The 24353-nt window shown below is 38.4% G+C and overlaps 1 protein-coding gene across 4 annotated transcripts in view; it reads left to right on the top strand.

The window, feature by feature from the left end:
* The window catches only part of LDB3 (LIM domain binding 3), a 122005-nt gene that overhangs the window by 12144 nt on the left and 85508 nt on the right, over positions 1–24353 (top strand). For all 4 annotated transcript variants that reach the window (XM_042862727.1, XM_042862728.1, XM_042862725.1 and 1 more), the window contains exon 3: positions 24046–24197. In XM_042862727.1, coding sequence (XP_042718661.1) covers positions 24046–24197 — 152 coding nt within the window. The remainder of the gene's footprint in view (positions 1–24045; positions 24198–24353) is intronic.

Here is a 24353-nt window from a genome sequence, read left to right as displayed (position 1 = left end):
AAAAGAGATCTCTCAAGCTCAGGAAGCAAGACCTCAGCTCGAATGAGTTTTATTCTTCTTAGCATTAAGCACTTCTTGGCAACAGGAAATTACACTGTGATTAATTCTTCAACCTTTGACATAGTATTTAGTTCAGAATACAGTTAATGTAGTATTTCAAGTAGTTGTCATATTTAATTAATTATTAATAAAGATAACTTTGCAGATGCTTTAGAACCCGTAAATACAGCAGGAGATAACTATTAAATTTGATATTTAAAGCTACTGAATGCTTTATAGCTAAAAGGCATGAAGCTTTTTTTATGTGACATTTTTATTAGTGTTGGTTATCTGAACTTAGCAAATGGCAGTCTTCCACAACACAGCAGACAACTCAGCCATTAGCTTCATTCTGAATATGTTACCTCAAACTCTTGTTCAACCAGTGTGGCATGAATTGGAAACTTTGCTGTACAAATATGCTAGTACTAATTTTCTATAGTAGCAACAGCAATTCTCATCTGGTCGCTGCAGTTGTCTAATTACCAGTGTCAGGAGAAGATTACTATTTAGTTATACAAAAAGTAGATTTAAAAAAAAAAAAAAAGCTTTTAGTTGTACTCAGAGTACCAAAGCAGTGTATTAAATGGGATGGTCTTCCAATTATGATCTAGCACCAATTGTCTCCAGCTAGCTCCAACCCCTATTGGATGGATATAGTTTATTTGTTTTACATGTAACTAGAAATTTCTGTACAGAAGTACCCGAGATGCTATAATTTCATAATGCAATATTAAAAGCTGTCCAACATAACGAGATTCTGCTCTTCTTTGTTAGAAAGAACTAGCTGCTCAGTGTGCAGATAAGTTATTAATCCCTACTGAGAGATCATGAGGAAGAAGGGGAACTTCAAACATGATAAAAATTGATACTTGCAAGTTTTATGGAAATAAATTTAAACAGTGTCTGAAAATGTCAGCTATGCATGCTTTAAAATGGGTAATGAGAAGGGTGGTTTGTATGGCATCTGAAAGGGATGTTTCTTCTAGTACCCTTGCACTGAGTTAGTATTAATAAAAAAGTTAGAGAATGAAAGTTCAGAATAGGCTTTCTATTACAGCAGTCTAAATTTTTAAATCCTAATTTTCTGAAAGTATGCTATAGTATTTAGTAAATGGCATTTCATAAATAAATCCTTGCCAGTAGAATGAGGAAAAGGATGTCAACAAATGTGCTGTACAGTCACGTTGCACTGACCCATAATTTAAGTGATGTGACTTAATTGAAAGTAAACAGATATCACCTGTCAAAATGTTCTGTGTAGATGATGAAAAATAATGTATGCAATTCAGGCCCTTAAGTTATGAGAGCAGTTAAGTGAACTAAAAGCTTGATTATATGAGCTGTCAGTGTGAAATTGGCCCTGAAGGCTTAGTCTAACTCTACTCTTAGATATCCTATGGGAAGAGTTCTAAATAGTTCATCAATAACAGATTGATGAAACGTATATATATTTTTTTTCCTAAATACAAAGCTTTTTCTACATTATTCTGGAAACCTTTCAGGGACTGAGAGCAACTAGCTCTTAGTTACAGAGGGATAAAATAACATTTTTTCCAGTCATTTTCTGAGTCATTGCTCTGTTTCTAGAAGTAAATATCCTGAAAACAATTATTTTCTGGCTAATGATTGTCTCCATCTGACATCTTCAGCTTGCTCAATACAAGGTGACTCTTATTGTTAGCAGTGGCTAGCAGCCATTTTTCCAGAAAGTCAATGAGAACCTGCTCTTCTTTTAGGAAGGCGTGATGGATCAAATGTCTTCAAGGCATGCAAATCCCGTGGGTTGGGTAGAGTTACTTTCTGCACCTCTCACATATGTAGTTGGTGTTTTGATTATCCATGCCACAGGTGTTCAGTGCCTGGACACTATGAATATAGGTTTTAACCTTTCTCCAAAATCCTTCTAAATACACTTGATTTGTAGCAATGGCAGCTGAGGATTAGGAATAACAGCCTTTATGTGCAGGCACCCTGTCTCTTCCCTTTCCTTGCTTAGAGCCCAGATTCCAGCTGCTGGGCTATTTTGGCTCCCTCACTTGCTGCTCTTGGTTAGTCATGTAACTAAAGCCATAAGCCCTTCTTCTCACTAAAGGTAACTGGCTCAAAGAGTGCACTCTGTAGGCAATTTCTGGCTTTTCAGTTGAAAGACAGTGTTAGTGACAATTAGTCTTTGTGGCATGAGGAAAAATAACATTAAGGCCCTATAGTACCAGCTTTACCTGGTTAGGGTGGCATGTGTGCTCTTCAGAAGCCTCTGTGGGACTCTCATGCTATATTTAAAGCGTCCTGTAACTTAGGAAGCTATTTGATTTGGAACGAATGCTGCATTTACCTCAAGCTTCTGGAATGGGACATAGCATCCAAATCTCCAAAAATACTACATGTAACCCCAGATTCTGGTACATAGTGCCAAATCGGAATGCTCCGGTATTAGGGTGAATTTGGTCTGCCTTTTCTTGATTGCTGGGCCTATGCTCTATTTGAGAATGTCAGTGTTCTCTCCTTACCTAGTTACAGCTGATTCAAAAATGGCCAAGGGCAGTTAAGTGCTATGGCAGGTGTTTAAAAAATAAATACCCAAAACAAGATGTTCTATGTCCCTAGAGTTGGCCAAGATAATCTAGGAAATAATGGTCATTCTACTACATTAATTTTTTTTTTTTTGTTAGGGGTTGCAAGGTACAAATATACTCTGGACCTACTGTCAAAATTGCTCTCCTGTCTAGAAGGTTCTTGTTTCACTTTTTCACTTACTCTTGGATTTGTTACATCATTTTAACTCCTTCTGCCAGGTCTGTGGTGTGGGGCAAATGAGGTTTTCAATGTTAAGTTTGCTTTCTTAATTGCATGAACAAATCAAAATTGCTTAAGAGTTGTCATCTTAAACAGTAACAATGAACCAAACATGTTTGAGCAGAATCCCTCTCCAGTTTGTCTACTTCATATTGATGTTTCTGAGTGTAAATTAAAATGCACTGTTGGTTATATAGTCTTTGGTAGTTCAAGGTGGGTGCTTGAAGGTAAGCCCCTGACACAGAAAGATGAACAGATCATTGGATCCTATAAGTGGCTGTTTCACTCCCAAAGTATAGCAAATGTACTGCCCCTCTTTGAGGGAAGGAATATCCCATGCTTAGGAATTGTATACCTTAGCTGTAGTAGCTGACTGCAAGGGCAGGAACCGGTGTTGCTGTGGGCTGTGGTCATGTGGAGGAGTTCCAGTGTTGTCTTTTGGCACTCATCCTTGCTTCATGTGGATGGTGCTCTGCTGAGACAGCTCTGCCTCTGTGTGCTTGGAATGCTGTAGTGGGGTGCCTCCCCTTCCTGCCATTCCTTGCTCTGCCCCACCCATTCTCTCTCATCTGAGTCTGTCATCCTTTCTTTGCTTTAAGCTTTGTGATGTTCAAATTCAGTGCACTGACTGGAAAAGCAAGATGAGGACTGTGTTTGGAAAGTGAAAGTTAAGGATCCTTCCACAATGAATTACAATAACTCCTTGTAGGAGAGTGATGAGAAATATGAAAAGAATGTGTAGGATCTAATAACACAAGAAGTTGGCTAATGGGAGTTACCTTATGGAGGCTCATAACCATATAGTATGTAGCTGTGGGCTTTCTTGATTTTTCTGATTACATGCCTTTCTATAGTAAATAGTCTACTAACCTGTGTTGCAGAAACTTGCTTTCTGACCCTGCAGAATGTTATTATTGGCTGCAACATCCAACTTTTTATCTGAAGAAAATATGCCAAAGGTGGAGAGTAGGAAATATTATTCTTGAAAAACACTGGATAGTGGTTGTGGACATTTCCACCTATTCTTAGTGGCAAAACACAGTTAAATTTCCATATTAAATATGTGGGATTGTGTACTATTTTTCTAAACCTGTGTTGTCTTCTAGGACTAACAATAAATTTGTTCGGTTTTCCAGAAATAATTCTTCAGGTAGGAAGGCAATCAAAATAGAGTTTAAAAAATAATATGCCCTGTAGAATAACAAAAACCAGCATTCAAAGAAAATGTCATGTGAATATATTCTTCCATGTCCCAAATGTCTCTGTAAATACACTAATGACATGGATCAAAAAAGTCTGATTCCTCAACTTGCACAGATTCACTGTATTTTTTTCATGCAGTATGATATTGCACTTTCAACTTCGGCAGTCGGAGGTAAACAAAGGAAGAGGTATAGAACAAAGTTTATGTAAGCTCCGGAGTGTTGGAATTAATCCAATATTAATTTTGGATCATTTTCATAGATCCAATTCCAATACCATTCTTAGCAAAAACTGGGAAGAAGAATTGGTTATCCATGTGAATGAGATTGCTGTCTGGGAGAATGTGAAGCAGAGCTATAGGTATTTTTCCAGGGCATGTGAATTGTCATAGAGCTTATCCCAGGCTGTGGGAACATTTGGGGGAGTGTGGGGGGGAGTTTATCACTTCCACAATATTGAAGACACATTTGCAGTATGATTGACAAGATGAGGAGGTGGTATATCATTTCTTTCCGCATCAAGGGACAAGAAACAAGTGAATCCAAAACTAGAACTTAGCTGCTTTATTTATCCTTTGAACAGGTGCAGTACAAGCAGCTGCAATAAGATCTTTCATACACTCCACCCATGATTCCCTGTAATTCATGTGTCCTAAAGACAACCTCGAAAGTAGGCAGAACAGTCCTGTACAGTATTATTTAAGTACACTGCAGGATGCTGATCCTTCCCAGAGAACTGGATCTGAGTTGCATGTAATTTTGTGACATGGTTAAGTGTTTCTTGTTGTTTTTTTGTTTTTTTTTTTTTTTCTTGCAACTCTGAGTATTTAGTTCTGTTATTTATTTTGGTCTGTAACTTCTTTGTTTCAATTACAATGTCTTCTCAGCCAGCACTGCTTAAAATTATTTGCCTCATACTAACTAGACTTTCAGTTAGCTACTTTTGAGGAAAACATTAAGACTACTCCTGAATAGTATTCCTTTTGTCTACATTTAATTTTGCTCCTCCCTGATTAGGAATTAGATTGGATCTCCATACTCTCGAAGCCATGGAAATATTCTTGTCAGATAGTCAATTAAGCCTTCTTCTTTCAATGAATAAAGGAAGAAAAATAAAAAGGAAGATTTTTTTTGCACTTGGCTTTAGAACTTTTACAGGGAATTTTCTGGTCTTGAGGATAGCAGTCCTTAATTTTCATATTCTGCTAAAGTATCTGCTCCTGGCTGCTGTTTGAGAGTAGTGACTGCCTGGCTCATGCAGCTACCTTAATATGAGGATGTCTTTGTGTATACTAATCCTGTAAAAAGAGTTAGTGTAGAAACAATTCTTTAAAAGAATCTTTTTCCACAGCAGTTCACCTGCTTTAACAAGAACAAAATAGGGATCAAGAGGCAAGGAAAAAAAATCTCAAAATTTTCCTAAAAACAGAGGAGAGTGCATGTCATATTCTGAAGCTGTTTGTATCTCCCCATTGATACTATAGTTACATTAATGTGATAATCAGTAAAAATTATTTTTTCTCAGTATGTCACAAACTAGAATTATTCTGGCTGAATTCTGAGTTCCATTATAAAAGCTCAGGCATCTAATCATTTCCCAATATTTATTTGAATGCTTTCATGTATTTTGGTGAAACCGTTATATTAAACATTCCACGCTCCTATCTTTATTTTGGATTAAATTTTTTTTAAATACAGGAGGGGAGAAAATCAAATAATACATTAGTAAGCAAACATACCACTCAATGAGAGGACATGCAATGTCATTGTGTTCTTGTAGTTTAGTTTCAAATTTCTTGTTGGTACTCAAGAAATGTACTTCCCCTATTGACTCCTGAGCATATACCAAATGTGATCTGAGATTTGCCTTTTGGATTTAAGTGACCTACAGAAAAATCTCACATGCTTTTTTTCTAAGTGTCTATGTTAAAGAGATCTCCCTGATAAGTGTGTGTGTGTGTGTGTGTGTATATGTACACATTCTTTTCTCTGTCATTTGGACATAGAATGGTTTGGAAGGTACCTCTCAGATCATTCCGTTTCTACTTCCCTGCTGCAGGCAGGGTTGCCAACCATTAAATCAAGCACTAGACCAGATTGCCAAGGGTCCTATTCAATCTGACCTCAAACACCTTCAGGAATGGAGCATCTGCAAACTCTCTGGTGTGCCCTTGCACATCACCACACTCTCAGTGAAAAATTTCTCCCAACATTTAATCTAATCTAAATCTTCCCTCTTCTAGCTTAAAACCTCATCCTATCACTATTTACCCATGTAAAACAGTTTATTTCCTTTCTGTTTATAAGCTCCCCTCAAGCGTTGGAAGGCCACAATGAGGTCTCTCCACAGCCTTTTCTCCCAGGTCCTTCAGCCTGTCTTCTTTGGAGAGGTGCTCCAGGAGTCTGATCATCTACCTGTGATGTCTTCTGACCCCTTCTGTTGCAGCCCAGGATACTGTTGGCTGTTGATGTGATCCACCTGGACTTCAGTAGGGCCTCTGACACTATCCCCCACTACATTCTTTGGAGAAGCTGGCTGCCCGTGTTTTGGATGGGCGTACACCTCTGCTGGGTGAAACACTGTCTGGATGGCCAGGCCCAAAGAATTGCAGTCAGTGGGGTTAAATTCAGTTGGCTGCTGGTCACGAGTGGTGTCCCCCAGGGCTCTGTACTGGGGCCACTTCTATTCAACATCTTTATCAATGATCTTGATGAGGTGATTGAGTGTACCCTCAGTAAGTTTGCAGATGATACCAAGTTGGGAGGAAGTGTCAATCTGCCTGAGGGGAGAAGGGCACTGCAGAGAGACCTGGATAGATTAGATTGATGGGCCAAGGCAAACTGCATGAGTTTCAATAGGGTCAAGTGTTGGATTCTGCATTTTGGTCGCAACAACCCCGGGCAACCCTACAGGCTTGGGGATGAGTGGCTGGAAAGATGCCTATGGAAAGGGACCTTGGTGTACTGATGCTCAGTTGGCTGAATGTCAGTCAGAAGTGTGCCCAGCTGGCCAAGAAGGCCAATGGCATCCTGGCTTGGATCAGGAATGGTGTGATGAGCAGGACTAGGGAAGTAATACTCGGCATTGGTGAGGCCTCACCTCGAGTACTGTGTTCAGTTTTGGGCACCTCAGTACAGAAACAACATTGAGCTGGAGCAGGTCCAAAGAAGGGCAATGAGGCTTGTGAAGGGCTTGGATAATAAACCCTATGAAGAGAGACTGAAGGAACTGGGGATGTTCAGTCTGGGGAAAAGGAAGCTGAGGGAAAAACTTATTGCTCTCTTCCAATATCTGAAGGGTGCTTACAGTGAGAGCGAGGTTGGTTTCTTCTCACAGGTGACAGAACGACGGGAAATGGCCTCAAGTTGTGTCAGGGTAAGTTTAGATTGGATATCAGGAAACACTTATTTACAGAAAGGATGTTAAGCACTGGAATAGGCTCCCCAGGGAGAGGCTGAGTCACCATCCCTGGATGTGTTTAAAAACCATTTGGATGTGGTGCTCAGGGACATGATTTAGTGGTGGGTTGCTAGTTAGGGCAGCATGTTTAAGTCATGGTTGGACTCAATCTTTAAGGTCTTTTCCAACCTGAGTGATTCTATGATTCTGGGCTGCGAGTGCGTGCTCCTTACTCATCTTAAATTTTCCATCTACTAGAACACCTAAGTTCCTCTCAGCAGGGCTGAAATGCACCATTTTTGTCCACCGTTTACTTGATCTTAGTAAAAATGTAGTCTGAGCTGATGGTATGCTTATACTTTGTATTTTGTTTAATTCCTTTAGAATTCTTCAACACAAGACTTTGAGTTTTTCTCCTGATTCAAGTAGTTTGTTGTGCTAGCATTTGTCTGCTTTGTCTAGCTAGACAATAGTTTTGCTGTCCATTGGATGAAATTCTGAAGTCTGTCCAAAAGGCTCAGTGGCTCTAGGAGTACTTGTCAGAACAGGCACTGATGTGGACAATTTAATAAATAGCCATTGGTTCAACTGTGCATCTTGGTAATACTACTTTAATAATTTGGATCACTTTGTCCTTCAAGTTAGTTGCACTGTTACCATTCTCAATTGGATAATGTAACAGGAAGTGTATCTAAACAATCTCATGTTTAAGGAGAGTTGCCTACAAGCTGCACTTACAAATTGGTGTTAACATTAACCTCTGCTTAGGCTTGAAATATGGTTTTCATTTGATTTTTTCCATAAATATGATTGTTTTTCACTAGGAGATAAAGTAGCTGTAAGATTAGACAAAGAGCACAAATATTGGAAGTATAGGCTTATTTCAAGATAACGACGTTGCAAGTAAGGTGTTTGTATCAGTGGACTTTGATTTTTGCTTTACATATCTTTTGCTATCCAAGCGTTCTGTATCGTCCTGCTAGGTCTGAGACAGAATTTTGTTTGGAGAGAGTAATGACAAGAAAAATCATAAGCTCTGGTCTGAAAGAGGAGATAGGACTATAAACATGCTGGCATAGGACCATAATGAAGAAAGCTGGCTTGGCACCTATTGTTCTGTACCAACCCTTTACTATAACAACTGTGTTCTAATGATCACAGATGTCATCAATTTTAATTCAAACAAGGAAGCTGGAAGCTTGAAAAATAACTAGTTCTGCTTCTATCTCAGTGCTTACTCAAACTGCTTACACTGGGAGTTAGAACAAATATTTTCAGTTCATCTATGTGTTATTCCAAATAGATTCTTGTGCTGGTGATACTCCTCTTTCAATACTTTTGAAGGGGGAAGGGGCAGAAGTGTACTATTTCTCAATTGTGAGAGAAATTGAGTCTTTAAAGAACCAAAGTTCTTCAAGTCACAAAGTTTTAGCTTGAATATAATTAAAAAATCCTTATGGTTTCGTGTATCTTTTACCAAGTCTCAGTGATAAGCTCAATTTCAAGTGTCTTATCTCTTTTTTCTTTTTTTTTTTTTTTCTTTAGTCCGTACTGTCATACTTCTATCAGTGTGTGAGATGCTATTGTTGGCAAGCCTTTAATGGATGCTCCTGGAATTTCACTGCAAGAGCCATGACTTCTGTTTTATCTGAAATCTCACTGGCTCTTGATGACAGACAAACTCTGTTTTTAGCAATGCTGAAGGTCAGGCAAATGACTGCTTTCCAAATAGAGTAACTGAAGATACCGGGACAGATTTATTCCTGGTATAATACTGCTAGTTCTATGAAGTTTCAGGGAAAATAGATTTGTAAAGAGCCTTGACAATTAAAGGATAATACCTCTGTTGTCATTCACTTGTGTGAAAAGGAGGTTGGAAAATCATTTCACATAAATTTTCTTTCTGTGAGTAATGCTACCTGCTCAAAGATATTTTTACCTGGTATAAACCAACCTAGCTTCATTAAGGAAACTGAGCAACATGGACTGTGCTTTTGTTTATTTATCGGAAAGTCTAGCTTGAAAGTTCTGAATATAAGAGCAGGGTTTGAGGTTTTCTGACTGCATATTTCTTAGGGTTAATCTAGGAAATGTGTAGGAAGTGCTAGGCTGCTTTCCTAGTGGCATTTAGGATAATTATTTTTCACACATTCAATTTCAGTTACAGTTTTGGCTGTCTCATGTCTATAGGCTGGCTATCAAGCAGACTGGTTAGATTTATTTTTTTTATTGCAAGCTATCCATGACCTTAATTCATATATAAGGCAATAATGACTTTGCAGTTGAGCCAGAAAAGTTCAGTAGAAAACGAAAACTTGACAGAGTTGTATCACTGCTCAACTGTTAGGAAGGGGATCACCAAAGCCTCCGTAGAATAACAACTTCAATGACTAACATTCTCAGAAGCTATAAAGAATTTGGCTGTGGGGTGACCTCTTTGCAGCATTTCAATACCTAAAGGGAGCCTACAAAGGGGAGGGGAATCAACTCTTTGAAAGGGTTGATAATTGCAGGATGAGGGAGGGGAAATCTAGGTTGGATGTCAGGGGAAAATTCTTTACAGAGAGAGTGGTGAGGTGCTGGAACAGCTGCCCAGAGAGGCTGTGGATGCCCTGTCCCTGGAGGTGTTCAAGGCCAGATTGGATGGGGCCCTGGGCAGCCTGGTCTGGTTATTCAATGGGGAGGTTGGTGGCCCTGCCTGTGGCAGAGGGGTTGGAGATTCACGATCCTTGAGGTCCTTTCCGACTCTGGGCATTCTGTGATTCTGTGATTTCTTATAGGAGAAACTTTGTTGCATAAATCACAGCCATACTGACAATTTGCAAATCCACGTGGAAAGTAGAGCTTGTGGATGCAGTAAGTGTGCAAGTGTCAGCACAGGTTAGCTACGTCTCATGAGGAAGTGCTTTTCATCTCCTACTTGAGTTAACTGATCAGTTGGAAGTATCTAAAGCCATGGTTAGAGATGGATCCTTTTGTTGGTAAAAGATGTCACTGTCTATGACATATTATATACTAGTGACTAGGGCTATTACTCATTACCAGTTTCCCATGACATTAGGAGTTGGGGAAAAAAACTAAGATTAATTTTTTAACAAAGAGGTCACTATAAAAAAAAAAGTGTGAAATAAGTGTAAATTTTATTACATTTTGTTTAATAGTTGCAAATATAATTTTTTTTGCAGTTGAGTGGCAGAACTATATCCCTTAAATCTTCAACAGTGTTTTGTTGCTTCAATAGTAATGCCTCTTATTTATTTCTATGAAAACTACAATACCTGCAATAACATCGTCTGATAGAGCAAATTCTTAGCCACAAAACATTATTTTTCAACATGGTCACCACCATTAGCTGTGCACTTTGTCTAGCATGGAGGCCAAAGAGCCTTCTTGCTGTACTCGTAAAATCTGTGTGGCTCTCTAGAACCTGGCTTATCTTTCACATCGCTGTTGCCACTGCTGAAACATGCTACCCACCACCTCGCTATGCTAATATCCACTATTTGGACTCTATAAATGTTCAGCAAGTTTCAGAGGGGGCCATTTTTCTGCATGGGGGTATTCAATTCCACTCCTTTGCTTCATGCACTTCCATGTCAGGCGCTGCCTCTCTGCTGCCATCTGTTGCATGGCAACAGCATGTAATGTAACATTAGTGGCAAGGTTCCACCTCTACTGCCCTACCACCAACATTTGCCTCTGACGTTGTGGGCCGGCTTAATAAAAGAGGAAGCATTACTTTTGGAGCAGTCCTCTAACTTCTTGGTGAAGTTAAGACCGAAGTAACAGTTCAGCAAGTTTTTCCATCAGAAGGGCAAAATATTTCCCTAGTAATAGATATCTTGATGGTCGTAAAGTACAAACAGCTGTTACAGTAATGAGGCAGGACTTCTTCCTGGTTAGCTTAGCTTTGACTAATGCTATACCCCTAAAGGCTCTGCTTTCCCAAATCATTCATGGCATATGCTTTTTAAATCCATAAAACAATCCTGCACTTGCTATATACTCTGTTCCAATGCCAAAGCAAATCTATGTTCTACTTGTGGCACCTGCTGTGGCACCTGTTTCAGCTACTTTAGGGTACTACTGAGCATACTAACATACTTAAAGCCCTGTCAACATAGCTCCCTTTGGAAAATATATAGCTCTACCCTTTAATAATTTATCACAACTCATTAAGAGAGAGTTAATGAGCATTCAGTACTTATAACAATTTGGATTAGTACCCTTCATGAAATAGGGGCATATATGTAAGTAAGAAGGGGCCTCATGTAGTTTTCAGGTACTTTCATCTTTAACAGATCTCAACAATTTCCCATCATGAATAAACTGAATGTTTAAAAACTTAATCAGTTAAAGTATTAACAAATGCTGTTACACTGAAAGCTGTCATCAGGTTTTGGATACTGCTGTATTTTGAAATACAGAAAATACTGTCACATCAATCATTTTTCAGAAAGCTACAAAGTCACTTGTAGTGTTATAAAGCAGTTAATAGAGAAACTGGAAAGCTTGTGTTTGGACTCGGATGAAGTTCAGGCTAAGTAATGGAGAACTGGAGAATATAATACTTTTGCTGTGCTTATGCTCTATTTCTAATATGCTGGCAGTAAAAAACAAGAAAACTAAAATCCCCAGAGGTGGTCCTCTGGTCTTCCAAGAAGGCTGGGGTCACAGAAGGGATATGTTGAGTGGAATTCATTTCTGCGCAAAACTTGTTGACTCACTAACTTCCTCAACAGGTTGATTCACACCTCACTTGGGGAAGGTACTTGTAGTCATGCTGTTTCAAAAACTGTTTATCTAAGAACAGTTCTATTCTTTCCCTTGCTTTTTTTAGAAGGATTTAACCACTGAACATTTAGACTTGTGGTTTTCTATTTTTTTTTTTTATTATTTTTTGAGGACTGATTTTCATTGTACCTACTAATACAGGTATAAGACTTTCTAATTACACACTGACATAGCATAAGCAGCACACTGGATTCTTATCAGTCTTTACGTAAGATAGGCATGACTTTGTGTCATATCTGAGTTGCAATCAGCAGATGCTGAACTTGACAGCCCAGTGCTTTTTCTCTGGATTGTCATGTTGCACATTCTTACAGCATCATGTGTGGTTAAAAAAAAAAGTGACCCCCCCCCAAGAGTCATAACCAATACCCAATTGTCTGTAGAATGTAAGCACTCATTGCAAATGTCTTCACAGGGGCTGCAACAGATGCTAGAATTATGCATGAAATTGATGATTTCATGTGAGTTCTATTTGTGATGTTCTCACAAAGCAGTGGAGTTAGACAAGCAATGATAATGCCTGCAAGTAGGGAATGAAGACTGATGTTTTGAGACATGTTTTTTTTTTCCCCCCCTATGTTTTGATTTTTCCATTTTCCTTTGTATTTTATCAAGAACTTTTAATACTTGATTGGCTTCTTTGTAATTGTCTTCTGTATAATTTGCCTAAAGTAGTGCTTAATGCCATTTTTTTTTTTAACTTTCAAACATTTATTGTTTGTTGATTGTACTTTATTACCCTGAGGTACAGGGCCAGAGTGGTTTGGGTCCCACTACAGTAGCTAGGCGCTGTACATGTGTGGAAGAATGCAGTCAGTGTCTCACTTTAAAAGCAGAATTTCCTTAAATTTCTGGTGCATCTTTATTGGCAAGGATTGATAGATTAATAAAAGTTTGTGTTTATATCTTCTCTGTGCAGTAGATAGCTTCATTATCAACTATCACATATGCTTAATATTACTCAAAGCAGTCTTGGGAGTCTCTTCCATTTTTTCAAAAAAAAAATTTTCTGGTATGATTGCCAGAAGTGAGAGAAGGCTAAAGGTGGGTTAATATGAGTCTTTTTTCCAGTTATCACTCTAGATATCTCTAAAAGAACGGCATTTTCATAAAGCATTAATTGTTATTTTCTAGTTATAGATTAAGTGGCTCATGTTGCTTGTTCAAATTTTTATGAATTTTACTTGTACATATCCTGGACTTGGAATGACCTGAAAGACTCATTGGTGTTATCTGGAGTTGTGTAGGAGATGCAAAATGGATGCAGGAGGTAGAGGGCATTTCTTTTAGTCTTGGAAATGATACACATAGGTGAAGGGGACGGTAACTCAAGAGAATGCTTGTCATCAGCTCAGAGAACCAGGTTATTCTATGTGGTGCTATTTAAAAAATGCCTAGTAAATGTTTGGGTGGATCTTCAGACTTCATTAGGCTGTTACATGTAAGTTAGATGCATTATTCACTTATTTACGTAATTTTGCAGTCTCTTGAAGAGCTTTATAATTCTATAAATAGAAAACCTATCCTGGGATAGAGATTACTAAAACGCTTCCTTTCGGCACTTGTCTGCCACAGAAATTTCCTCAGCTGCCCAATAACCATCCGAGTAATCTTATTTTTCCATTTTTCTTCTGCTTCATATTTGAAGTAAAAGCCTCCTATTGTTAAATAGGTGCATATTCACTCTGAGAGATGTTTTCTGCTACCATTCAGCTGACATGTTCTTGATGTGGAACACCATTGCTGACTGCTAGTAAATAATTTGTCTGCAAACACAATTCGTGAGACTGAGCAATGTTAGTGTGATACTGTGAGAGAAGGAAGAATATTAAGAGCAAACAAAATTAAGAAGAAGACCAGGAAGGGTATGTGTCAGTCATTCATAAAGTAATCTCCTGATCTATGAGGCCTTAGAGAATCTTGGCCAAAAACAGTCTGAAAACATATTAAAACACAAATGCTTATAGATCTTGTACATGCATAGGTGGTGTATAGCTCTGCAAAACTTTACTTTGAATATAACTCTGCCTGGAGAAGAGCTGAGATCTGGATGGACCTGAGATTTGCGTGTTGAAATTAGGGAATACATCTATTTTTTTTGTCTTTTTTAGAGACATTCTTCAGACATACACTGCAATCCAAAACAACATGTCAGGTTTTTTTTTTGTTTTTTTTTTTTTTTTTTGCTGACAAATTGGGATAATGAAGCTCATATCCTGCAGTTTAGCTAGGTCTTCATTAGCGATCAAAACAGAGGGTTACATTTTTTTCATGTGTTCCTTTCATTCTTCATTGGTAACAGACAATTAGCAGAAGGACTCCCTATAAAAGCAACTGTTGTTATATATATATTTTCATCTACAGAAATTTACTGTTTAGTAATGCATTTTGTACTAGATGGAAGAAAACACAAACTGGTCATAGGCAGGCTACTTCAAACTTTCTTGGACTTTCTTGGGCAAATGAAAACTTTGCTGCTGCTTCCCCAAAACCAGTAGCATATAACATGCTGTACTGCAAAAGTTAGCGTCTAATGTGGCCAAGGAAAGCATTGCTTGCTCAAATTCTGAGCTTGAATGCATTCCTTCCATGTACGTAAATAGAGATGCCCTGTAAACATCTATTCCAGCTCAGAATATGCAAATAAATAATCTTAATTGGTGTATTTATCCTGGACCAGGAGAGGAAAACTCCCAATTTGGGCATGCTGAATTGTGAAACTTACTGTGACTAGGTATGTAGTATGTAGGTATGTCCCTACAAACTCTGATTCTAGCGCTACTGAGAAAAATGGCTGCAGTTTCCAAGAAAGGAATGGAGGAAAAAAGAAAAGTAGCTTTGATGTGAAAGTGAAGCAAAGCACCTGCAGAACAACTTTAATGTACAAGATGCACAGATTCATGATCCATAGCGAGCCTGAATCAATTATGCTCTGAATCAAGCACAAATGCACATCTTAAAGAATAGATGCATATTAATCCACATAAAGCTTAGCTAACTATACCTAGAAGAATAAATATGATTTTCATGTAACTTATGCATCTAAACTTTACTACTTAAGAACATTTATTGGATAGAAACCTAATCCATTTTCAAACATCTACCTTAAACTTCTATACCGCTGATCATACAACAAAACTTGTAGACATCTTTGTCACTTGCTACTAGTTTCCTTCCAAGTATGATTAATTACATGAAAGAGTAGAAATGTATAAAAGTTTAAGAGCTGAGAAGCATATATAGAGGGCATATTTCAAGGCCCTGCCTTGAGCATTCCATTAAAATGTAAGGCTTAATCCAGTCTTAACTTGTTGCTGCTTATATAGTTAAATGGTGGATACCACACCTAGATGAGATAAAATGGGAAAGAAGCACAATACCCAGAAAGAATGGGGTGAAACAATGATCCAGAATAGCTTATTTACAATAAGTTATTCTCTAGGCTCCTAAAAGATTGCTAGATGAATGCTGAGGAATAGCTACTATAATGATATTACTGCTGGCAAGGAGTGAAAATTTCTTAATTGTCACAGCAAAAAGTAAAAATCAAAGTTTCTGTTTTTCCTGTTGTGGAAGTAGTTACATTTAAAAAAAAAAAAATACTGTGAATGTGCTGCTGAAAGGGGTGGTGAAGTAAAAATGCTATACTATTTTTGAAAACCCTAGAGACTGGCAGTTTAAACAAAAAAAAATCCATCTGCAAATTAAAAACCCAGTCACTTATCCAAAGATAATTGAGTCTGCTTGAACTGTGCACTCTGCTGAATTAGGAATCATGAGATCATATTTTCCAACCTCTATCTGGGATGGAAATGTCCCTAGAATATCTTTCCTTGCAGTGTTTGGGAATTTTTGAGTCATATTTGAGCCCAGAACTTGGGCATAAAAATAGAGGACAGGATGAAGGTGAGTGGCACTGCTTGAATCTTCAAACGCAGATCAGTTCAGATGAAGAGCCATTCATCACAGGCAAGCTAGTATTAATTAGTTAAGGTCATTAATTTCTTAAAGGTCTTTCTAAATATTCCACTTCTTTCTCAGATTATGGCTTCTCAAATTTAAGACATTCTTGTTAAAACTTTGCACCCTTCTTTGGCGCTGCGTTTTCTTACTTTAGTTTCAATTGTGCTTTTTAGGGTGTATTGGCTTACAAACAATATTGATGTTAGTTTAAGGATGATTTTCTGAACCATTTTAGAATGTATTCTGTCTTCTATGCAGTGCTTTCTAAGATTTTTCTAAGAAAAATTTCTAGGAAATAGTGCAGGTAAGGAAGGGAGCTGGCAAAGAAGTACCTAGTGGAGGAGGAAGACCAGGTTAAACTTTGTGTAGCACATCTGGCTGATGTAATTTCTTTCAGGCCAGGATTGAAACAAGCTTCTGACCCCTATATTATATAGGAGCCACTCTTTCAGATCTTATTTGGCCCTGTGTTTCGTTATAAGCTTGATTGTGACTGGGGAGAAGAGAAAGCAAGTAGGTAATCTTTCATGGTCACTGAATCTACCATTGTTGCAATTCTGGTTAAACTGAAAGTGCTGTTTCTTTCTCAATAAATTATACTCTTACTAGTTTATTTTTATTTTGAATCCAAAATAGCCTTTAGCTATGGGCAGTGCTAGTACATTAATACATATTTGGCGTCTTTGCTTGATTGAGATGCTAGAGCAAAGCTTGAGTTACTACATTTTGTTGGGTAAAATAAACATCCTCAGTCTTTAGAACTTCTTCCTTCCTGAAATCTCCTTTATTTTCCAAGGACTCTGCTGGAACACCTGGCAGGATGTTGTTGGCCACTAAATGTGGCACAGTGTATGGCAAAAGAAATCTGCATTGTACTTCTGTGGGGGAAACTTACAAACAGTTCTTTATTTTCTTTTATTATTATTCACTTAAATTTTAAAGCTGCTTTCATTCTGGAGTTCTGAAACTTTTGATTTTGTTTCTCTCACAGAGATGAATGCCACAGGTGCAAAACACTTGAAGATAAGAATGCTGTTTGATAGGTAGCTGATTCTGATAGTGCTGGGCAATTCAGCTGGAAGAGACTCACACTGAACAGCCTCTAAAACCTTGAAGACAGAATAGTGACATTATACTGACTGTAGTTGATGCAAATTTAGTTCTGATTCAATGTCACTGTGTACATGTGCTACATTCCATCTTCCCTTGTGCCTTTCTTTGCTCTTATAGCATCTGCAGGCAAAGCTTGGAGTTGAATGCTACATGTTTTTCATTTAGGGACAGGACTGCTATTTGCTATGTCAAATTGGCTTCTAGTACTTAATTGATCAGAGGAGGAATTATTCCCCTGGCAGACAGAAACAAAATGAACTCAATAAATATACACTTTGAAAGAATAGTTAACTGTAAACCTGCATCAAAGCACCTTAAGTTACAAACACACAGGAGCAAAAGAGTTGCATACAGATTAAAAAATTATGCTGCAGCCTCAGGATGTGCTCAAAGTAAAACCTATTTTATTTTGAGCCATTTAATATCAGAATTGGCTGCAGGCCACTAAATGTCAAATGAATGCACATGGTATTGTCTCAGGTACCCTTTCAGTGAGGCCTTACTGCTTTTGAGCAGATCAAAACTCCTTCAAAATTATAAAGCATTGTGGTCTTGGTTATATACAGTGAAAGGCCTTAAGCAGAATGACCTTAAAAAGAAAATCTGAGCATAGTGGCCAATAGGAAAAGACAATGCTGATACTTGTAGGGATAGAAGAGACAAATTACTTCTATCAGGAGATCCAAATGCAGAGTATGGATTGAAATAAGATGAAAGCAGTGGAAAATCTGAAGGGTGTATTGATAAGTAAGATTTGTCTTCATAAGCATTTACCTTATAAAATTGCCCTAAAATGAATTCAAACTGAAAAATGAGGTAGGGAGAAAGAAGAATTTGGGGGAAAGAAATATTGGCACTTGTAGTCCTGTAAGCACTTAAAAGCTTAATGTAACTTGGCTGCAGGGAGTTGTCCTGTGGAAATCTCCAGGAAGGTGAAGCATCAATACCTCAGCTATTTTCTCAAATGTAATTTGCATTAAGGATATTAAACTCCGGTACCAAAGAAGAACTCAGTAGCACACTATCATGGCACAATGTATGATGATAAAAGTAAACTGGATGGTTGAAATAGATGTTTTTTGATGAATTGTAGGAGAATAGAGATTACTAAAGCTAATACTGTACAAGATTTAGAGAGCTGTGTAGTCTTCTGGCTTTGCCAACACATCCTTTAAAAAGCTCCATCCACATTTGATTATTATACGTAGACTTGGTATACGTAGACTGGTCATTCTTCTTACAGGCTCAGCTCCAAAACATTTCCATTTATTTATTTAAACAAAAGACAGGACATTTCAACCAGAAAAGGTGAAGCTGGGACAGAGGAGAAAAGGTTGGAATACCTTCTAACCAAGTTTTCACACTCAAAAATATTCCCTCCCCCCCACACTATGCTGTAGTATCCCCAAGGCTGAGGTAAACTGGGTGGCTCTAGTTCTAATAGCAGTTCTGCTGCTGCAGTACAGATTTGAGCATAGTGTTCTGAACTGTGTTTGACTGGTTGTCCCACAGAATCTTTGTGCTTCTGATACGGTGGCTCCTTATATTGAAGAGAGGTAGATTAAAGCTATTTTGGGTGTTCTCACATGTATTGTAACCTTCCCTCCTAACTAGAGATGAAACATTAGCATGAGAGGCCACTTCAGTGTGCCTCTGCAGCATGCCAGCTCAGCTTTGCTTAATATAAATAGAAACTCTTCAAGATGTCAATGGCACATTTTGCAGATCCCCTGAGCATTCATTTAAGGTGTGTTTTGTTCTCCTATTAAAAACAAATAATAAAAAAAACCTTACTTTTATTAAAAAGCCTAGTACTGTATTGGAAAGCAGTAAGAAATTTTATTTGGGAAGATGGTAGCTGCAAAAAGTAAATTTTCTCTAGGCTTGATTTGCAATACCATAGAATCCTTAGAGTAGGAAGGGACCTTTAAAGGTCATCTAGACTTGAGCAAAGCTTTTGACACTGTCTCCCACACTATTCTCTTGGAGAAGCTGGCAGCCTGTGGCTTGCAGAGATGCACTCCTTGCTGGGTAAAGAACTGGCTGGATGACTGAGCCAAAAGAGTGATGGTGAATGGAGTTAAATCCAGCTGGTGATTGGTCACAAGTGGTGTTACCCAGGCATTGGTATTGGGGTCTGTCTTGTTCAATATGTTTATTGATGATCTGGATGAAGGCATTGAGCGCACCCTCAATAAGTTTGCAGATGACATCAAGTTGGCAGGGAGTGTCAGTTTGCCTGGGGGTAGGAGCCAGCAGTGTGTTCAGGTGGCCGACAAGGCCAATGGCTTCCTGGCTTGTATGAGAAATAGTGTTGCCAGCAGGAACAGGGAAGTGATCCTCTACTCAGCCCTAGTGAGGCCACACCTTGAGTACTGTGTTCAGTTCTGGACCCATCACTACAAGAAAGACATTGAGTCCTTGGAGCTTGTTCAGAGAAGGGCAATGAAGCTGGTGGGGGGTTTGGAGTATTTATGGGGAGCAGCTGAGGGAGCCTACTCATTTAAGAAACAAAACATAGAATTCCTCAATTGACTTTTTCACAGTGTAGATGAGAGAGGAACTGATACATACAGTCTGGAGATAACTAGTTGGATCCATTTGGGTATTCATCACTTCGCTGTTAACTGCTCCACACTGGGATTTCAATGTTTCCTCATTCCAGTGGGTCATGCTTTTATATGTAGAATGAGGTGGTTCTCCTGCCAATCTCAGGCATTGTGAGCCTCAGTGCTTAAAAAGCCTGTGAAGGCTTGCTGGAAACATCTATATAAAACAGTGGTAAAATGAGGGAGACTTTAAATGCTGCTTTCTGCAGACTTTATTTTCTAGTGATTCTTAGTGTCTGCCCATTCCTTTTCTTCTTAAAAAAAAAAAAAAAAAAAAAAAAAGTGCTACAGTTACTCTGATAGCTTGTGTCCTATCTCTGAATTTCAGCTGAACTGTGGAACTGAACATTTCCTCATGCTATTTTCTTCTTTTGTCCGTATCCAGAGGTGAAGAGGGTGTTCATTTCCAGTGCTTTAGCATATTTATAGTGCTAGTGAGATATTTTCTTAAATGCAAAGGTGTAATGTGTTGATTTGAGGGCTGGGGTCAGGAAGAGGGCAGGCATAGCTGAAGTCCTAGGAAAAGAAGAGGCCCTGACTAATTCTGCAAGATGCTGTATTAGCACCTTCTCACTTGTGTAGGCCTCTGTATGTATTTTCGTCTGTCAGTAAATTAGGAATTCCTTGCGGTAGGGAAGCTATGTCCATCTATCTGTTTATACAAGCATTCTTGATAATATTTTAACACTCAGCCATTGAAATGCTGCCTGATCCCATCTCTCCCATTTTGGAGTGGAGCTGAGGAGCCTTGCAAGGAAGCACATCTTGTTCTCAAGGTGGTGCAGCAGCTGCACTTTGTATTCTACCTCCCAGAGCTCGTGCTAGGTGGTCCTTGCTCTGAACCCAGTGCAGACTTATTTTTTTGGGCACAGCTGTCACTGTTGTGCTATACATCTACCCAGTACACAGCTCTCCTTACAGTGTGATACCACTAGCCTGCCCACAGGTTTTAAGCTGGGCATATTGGAAGTCAGATGTCTATCTTGTTGGAAACTTCTGAGAGCTTGAGCAAGTGCTTCTGTGCTTTTCTGAGATGAGAAATATACTTTACTTTCCAACTTGCAGCCTGTTCTTGAGCTTGGGGTGCTAAAGAAATGTAATTAAAATTAGGTCTTACTGTCACTGGTATCCTGGTTTCTTTTTATTTTTTATTTTTTTATTTTTTTTTTTAAATTAGTTTACTTTTTTTCTAATCAACTGACATATTATAATTATACCTTAAGTCTGGGGCAAATAGTCTGTGACCCTTGCAACACCTGGCAGCTGAAAGCTGTGCCATAATCTAGAGCAAATGAGTTAAGACTTACAATTTTTTCTGAAATAGCTCTGTCTGGGTTTTACCTACTTACATTTTAAGACAAAAGCGTTAGTGGACAAAATGAAAACTGTATTTTAACTGGACAGTATTTATATATTCATTTATTAATTTTGTAATGCCCTATTAGAGGAAAAGCAGGGATGACAGTAAAGTAGAATTTATGGTGTGGGCAAATAGATCTGGATTTTTGCTCTAATCCTGAGGTTTAATTAACATCAATGCTTCATTTAAAAAATATTATAAAAGAACATTTTAAATAGAAAATAAGTCCTGAAGATTTCACAAAAACATTGATCTGTCTGCAACTACTCAATAAATAAATGGTTGATCAGAGCTGAATTTTCAGATTAAGAAAACATGCCAACAGATAAACACTTTGCATTCCATTCCTTTCTGTTGGATCTTTAAAAATGGGAACAAGATAGTCTTGAAAGTGCTTTGGCACTTTAGATCTGGCTCTCCTTTATCTCCGTGTGTGCTGGTATTTTGTCCCCAGCAACTCCTGAAGGTTCTCAGTGTCCTCTGTAACTGCCCGCTCTGGATTCACTTGAAAGCTTCCCAGAGTAGTCTGTTACCTTCTAGCTAAAATAGGTATAACTCTGTATTTGGATATGGATATTTCATACACATTAGACTCTTAGAGTTTAACATGAAAAGTTACAGGGAAACAAGTAATTTACATAGCATCTTTCATAGCCACTGGGAAGAATGGGGGAAGTAGTAATTATCTCCTGGTATGATTCTGAATGATATATTGAACTGGATCCATACTTGCAAGTCTTGCATAGATTATCATCTGCCTGTGAAACTGGAACAATCTGAATTTTAGAGGGTGACATCAATGCTGTGCTGGCTCCTGAAATGGGAGCCAGAACAGTAGAACTGTATGAATGAATCCAGCACAGTTGGTTACTACTGTTAAAATTAGTTGAAGATGTGGTTACGAATTCCCTTCCTTTCATTTTAAAATAAAGGAACCCTGGTTTATAAGCCATGATCGTGATATTCATCACGTTTTTTCTGTAACTCTTCTGTAGCTCTGAGCCTCAGGCAGGCTGTTGCAATGCCTATAGTTAAAATTCAAATTTGCCCAGGAATTTTTGTTTTATAGGCTTTCCTGATCAACACATCATTTTGGTAGTGTTTTCTTAAAACACGTTTGGCAGAAAATATCCCACTAGAGTAAGTGAAACTGGTATGATTATCTCTTCCCTCAAAATTTGTATCTAATTCTATGTCAGTTGTAGTTAACTTCTGTATGCTTATTTTATTTTATTTTTATAAAATATTTTATTTTATTTTTTGTACATCTAAATTTTGAACTGGAAGAAGTAAGAATCAGAAACTGAGAGAAGTCAATGTGTTTCACCCTGGAAAATGGACGTAGGAATGTTGCACATAGGAATTTCACCTTGCAGTCAGACATGGTTTATGCTTACTATACTGAAGGAACAAGAGTCAACAACTGCAGGTGTGGTTTCCTTGGTATTACCCTTGGTGTGGTGGTGATTTTTTCAGTGAGGAAATTAATGAAGTGGGTATCTTAAAAGCATTAGCAAAGATCTGTAGCTTATATCTGTACCTCATAAATACTGAGTGCAGAGAAGAAAGGAAAAATCTGATGTGCTCATTGCAAACTGGCTGAAGGTATCTGAAGGCTCTTCTCTAGTTGGAGTTCAATAATGGAGTGAAATTTCGTAGATGGCTTTTGGATGGTAAGTGTTGAGTCAAGGCCTGAATCACTGTGAGCACCTGGGGAAAGGACCCGGTCAGCCCTGGGAGCACAGGTGAAGGCAATGCAGCTGTGGGACTGGAAGGGGTGGAGCCTGGCTGCATCTCTCTTAGACTTCATTTAAGGGCTGACTGCCACTGAGGAAGGATCTCTGGTTGCAGATCTCCCTTGTGGAGTTTCTCTTGTGAGCCTAGCTCTTTGGACATGGGTGAGCACTTTTCCTTTGTAACACCTTTCCATTGTGCTAGTCCCTCTGTCATTACACCTCTTAAGTCACCATTTCACTGTGTTGATTTTTCTGACTGCTATAACTGTAGTGTATTGATTGCACCCAGATGCACCTGAGAGGGCTATGTTAAATATGGGTGAGAATACTGCTTGCTTGAAGATGCTGCATTCCACTGGGCACCTGGAGTTAACACAGTGTGATTATGTAGTGAGGAATCAGAAATTCTGAACTGTTGTTAAAGTAGTTGGATTTGCAGTTGGAGTATTCTAGTTACTTATTTCTAAAAGTGCTTGTCTTTTATTTTTGGATTGTTATGTGCAACAGGCTGATGGAGGTTATCTTGGATAAGTAGTGGTGTCTTGGTAATGGAGCTGTAGTTTTATGTGGGTTAAAGTTAACCAGAATACTTTCCTATAAAGCTCACTATAGGGAAACAAAACATGTCCAAGGTCCTTCACACATATTCCTTTTCTGTCTGATTAGTGTAATGAGTTAGTTTGGGAAAAATTACTATTAGGAGGAAAAATACAGTGAAGTCGTGCAATGGTTATTGGCTTCTTAGTTTTCCAGTTCTGAGTAATGTCTCTATACAGCACACCAAAGTGAATTATGATAATTATCCCCTTAAAACACAAATAATGACAAGTAGGTAATACTCTTGACCTTTGCAGAAATGTAAGTTAAGTGTATTTGTTTAATTTCCATAAGTTTTGTTGTTCTACCTGTACACGAATGAATACGACAATAGCAATAACTGAGGAAAATTGTGTTACAATTCTGGACAGTTCTGTAGAAGTAATGTATGCACAGAATGACTTAAGAAGTTTTTTCTTTTCCTTTCCCCGTACAGATCACTCCTGGCAGCAAGGCAGCACAGTCACAGATGAATCAAGGGGACCTTGTGGTAGCCATTGATGGAGTCAATACTGACAGCATGACTCACTTAGAGGCTCAGAACAAGATCAAGTCAGCGAGTTACAACCTGAGCCTCACTCTTCAGAAGTATGTTGACATCAGTTAAAATTTTTGTGTTCCCAAGGATGTCCTATGAAACCCATGACTGAGGGCTATGGGTTTCTTCTTTACCTGTTAGTTTTATTTGAAGTGTCCAATGTATAGATATGAGGTGAACAGCTAAAATCTGTGGTGATTTTGTAG

This window comes from Lagopus leucura, unplaced genomic scaffold (assembly GCF_019238085.1).
Source record: "Lagopus leucura isolate 7727_CA_CO unplaced genomic scaffold, USGS_WTPT01 Super-Scaffold_739, whole genome shotgun sequence".
Lineage (NCBI taxonomy): Eukaryota > Metazoa > Chordata > Aves > Galliformes > Phasianidae > Lagopus > Lagopus leucura.
The sequence above is the reverse complement of the archived record's forward strand: the minus strand, read 5'-3'. Positions and strand labels throughout refer to the sequence as shown.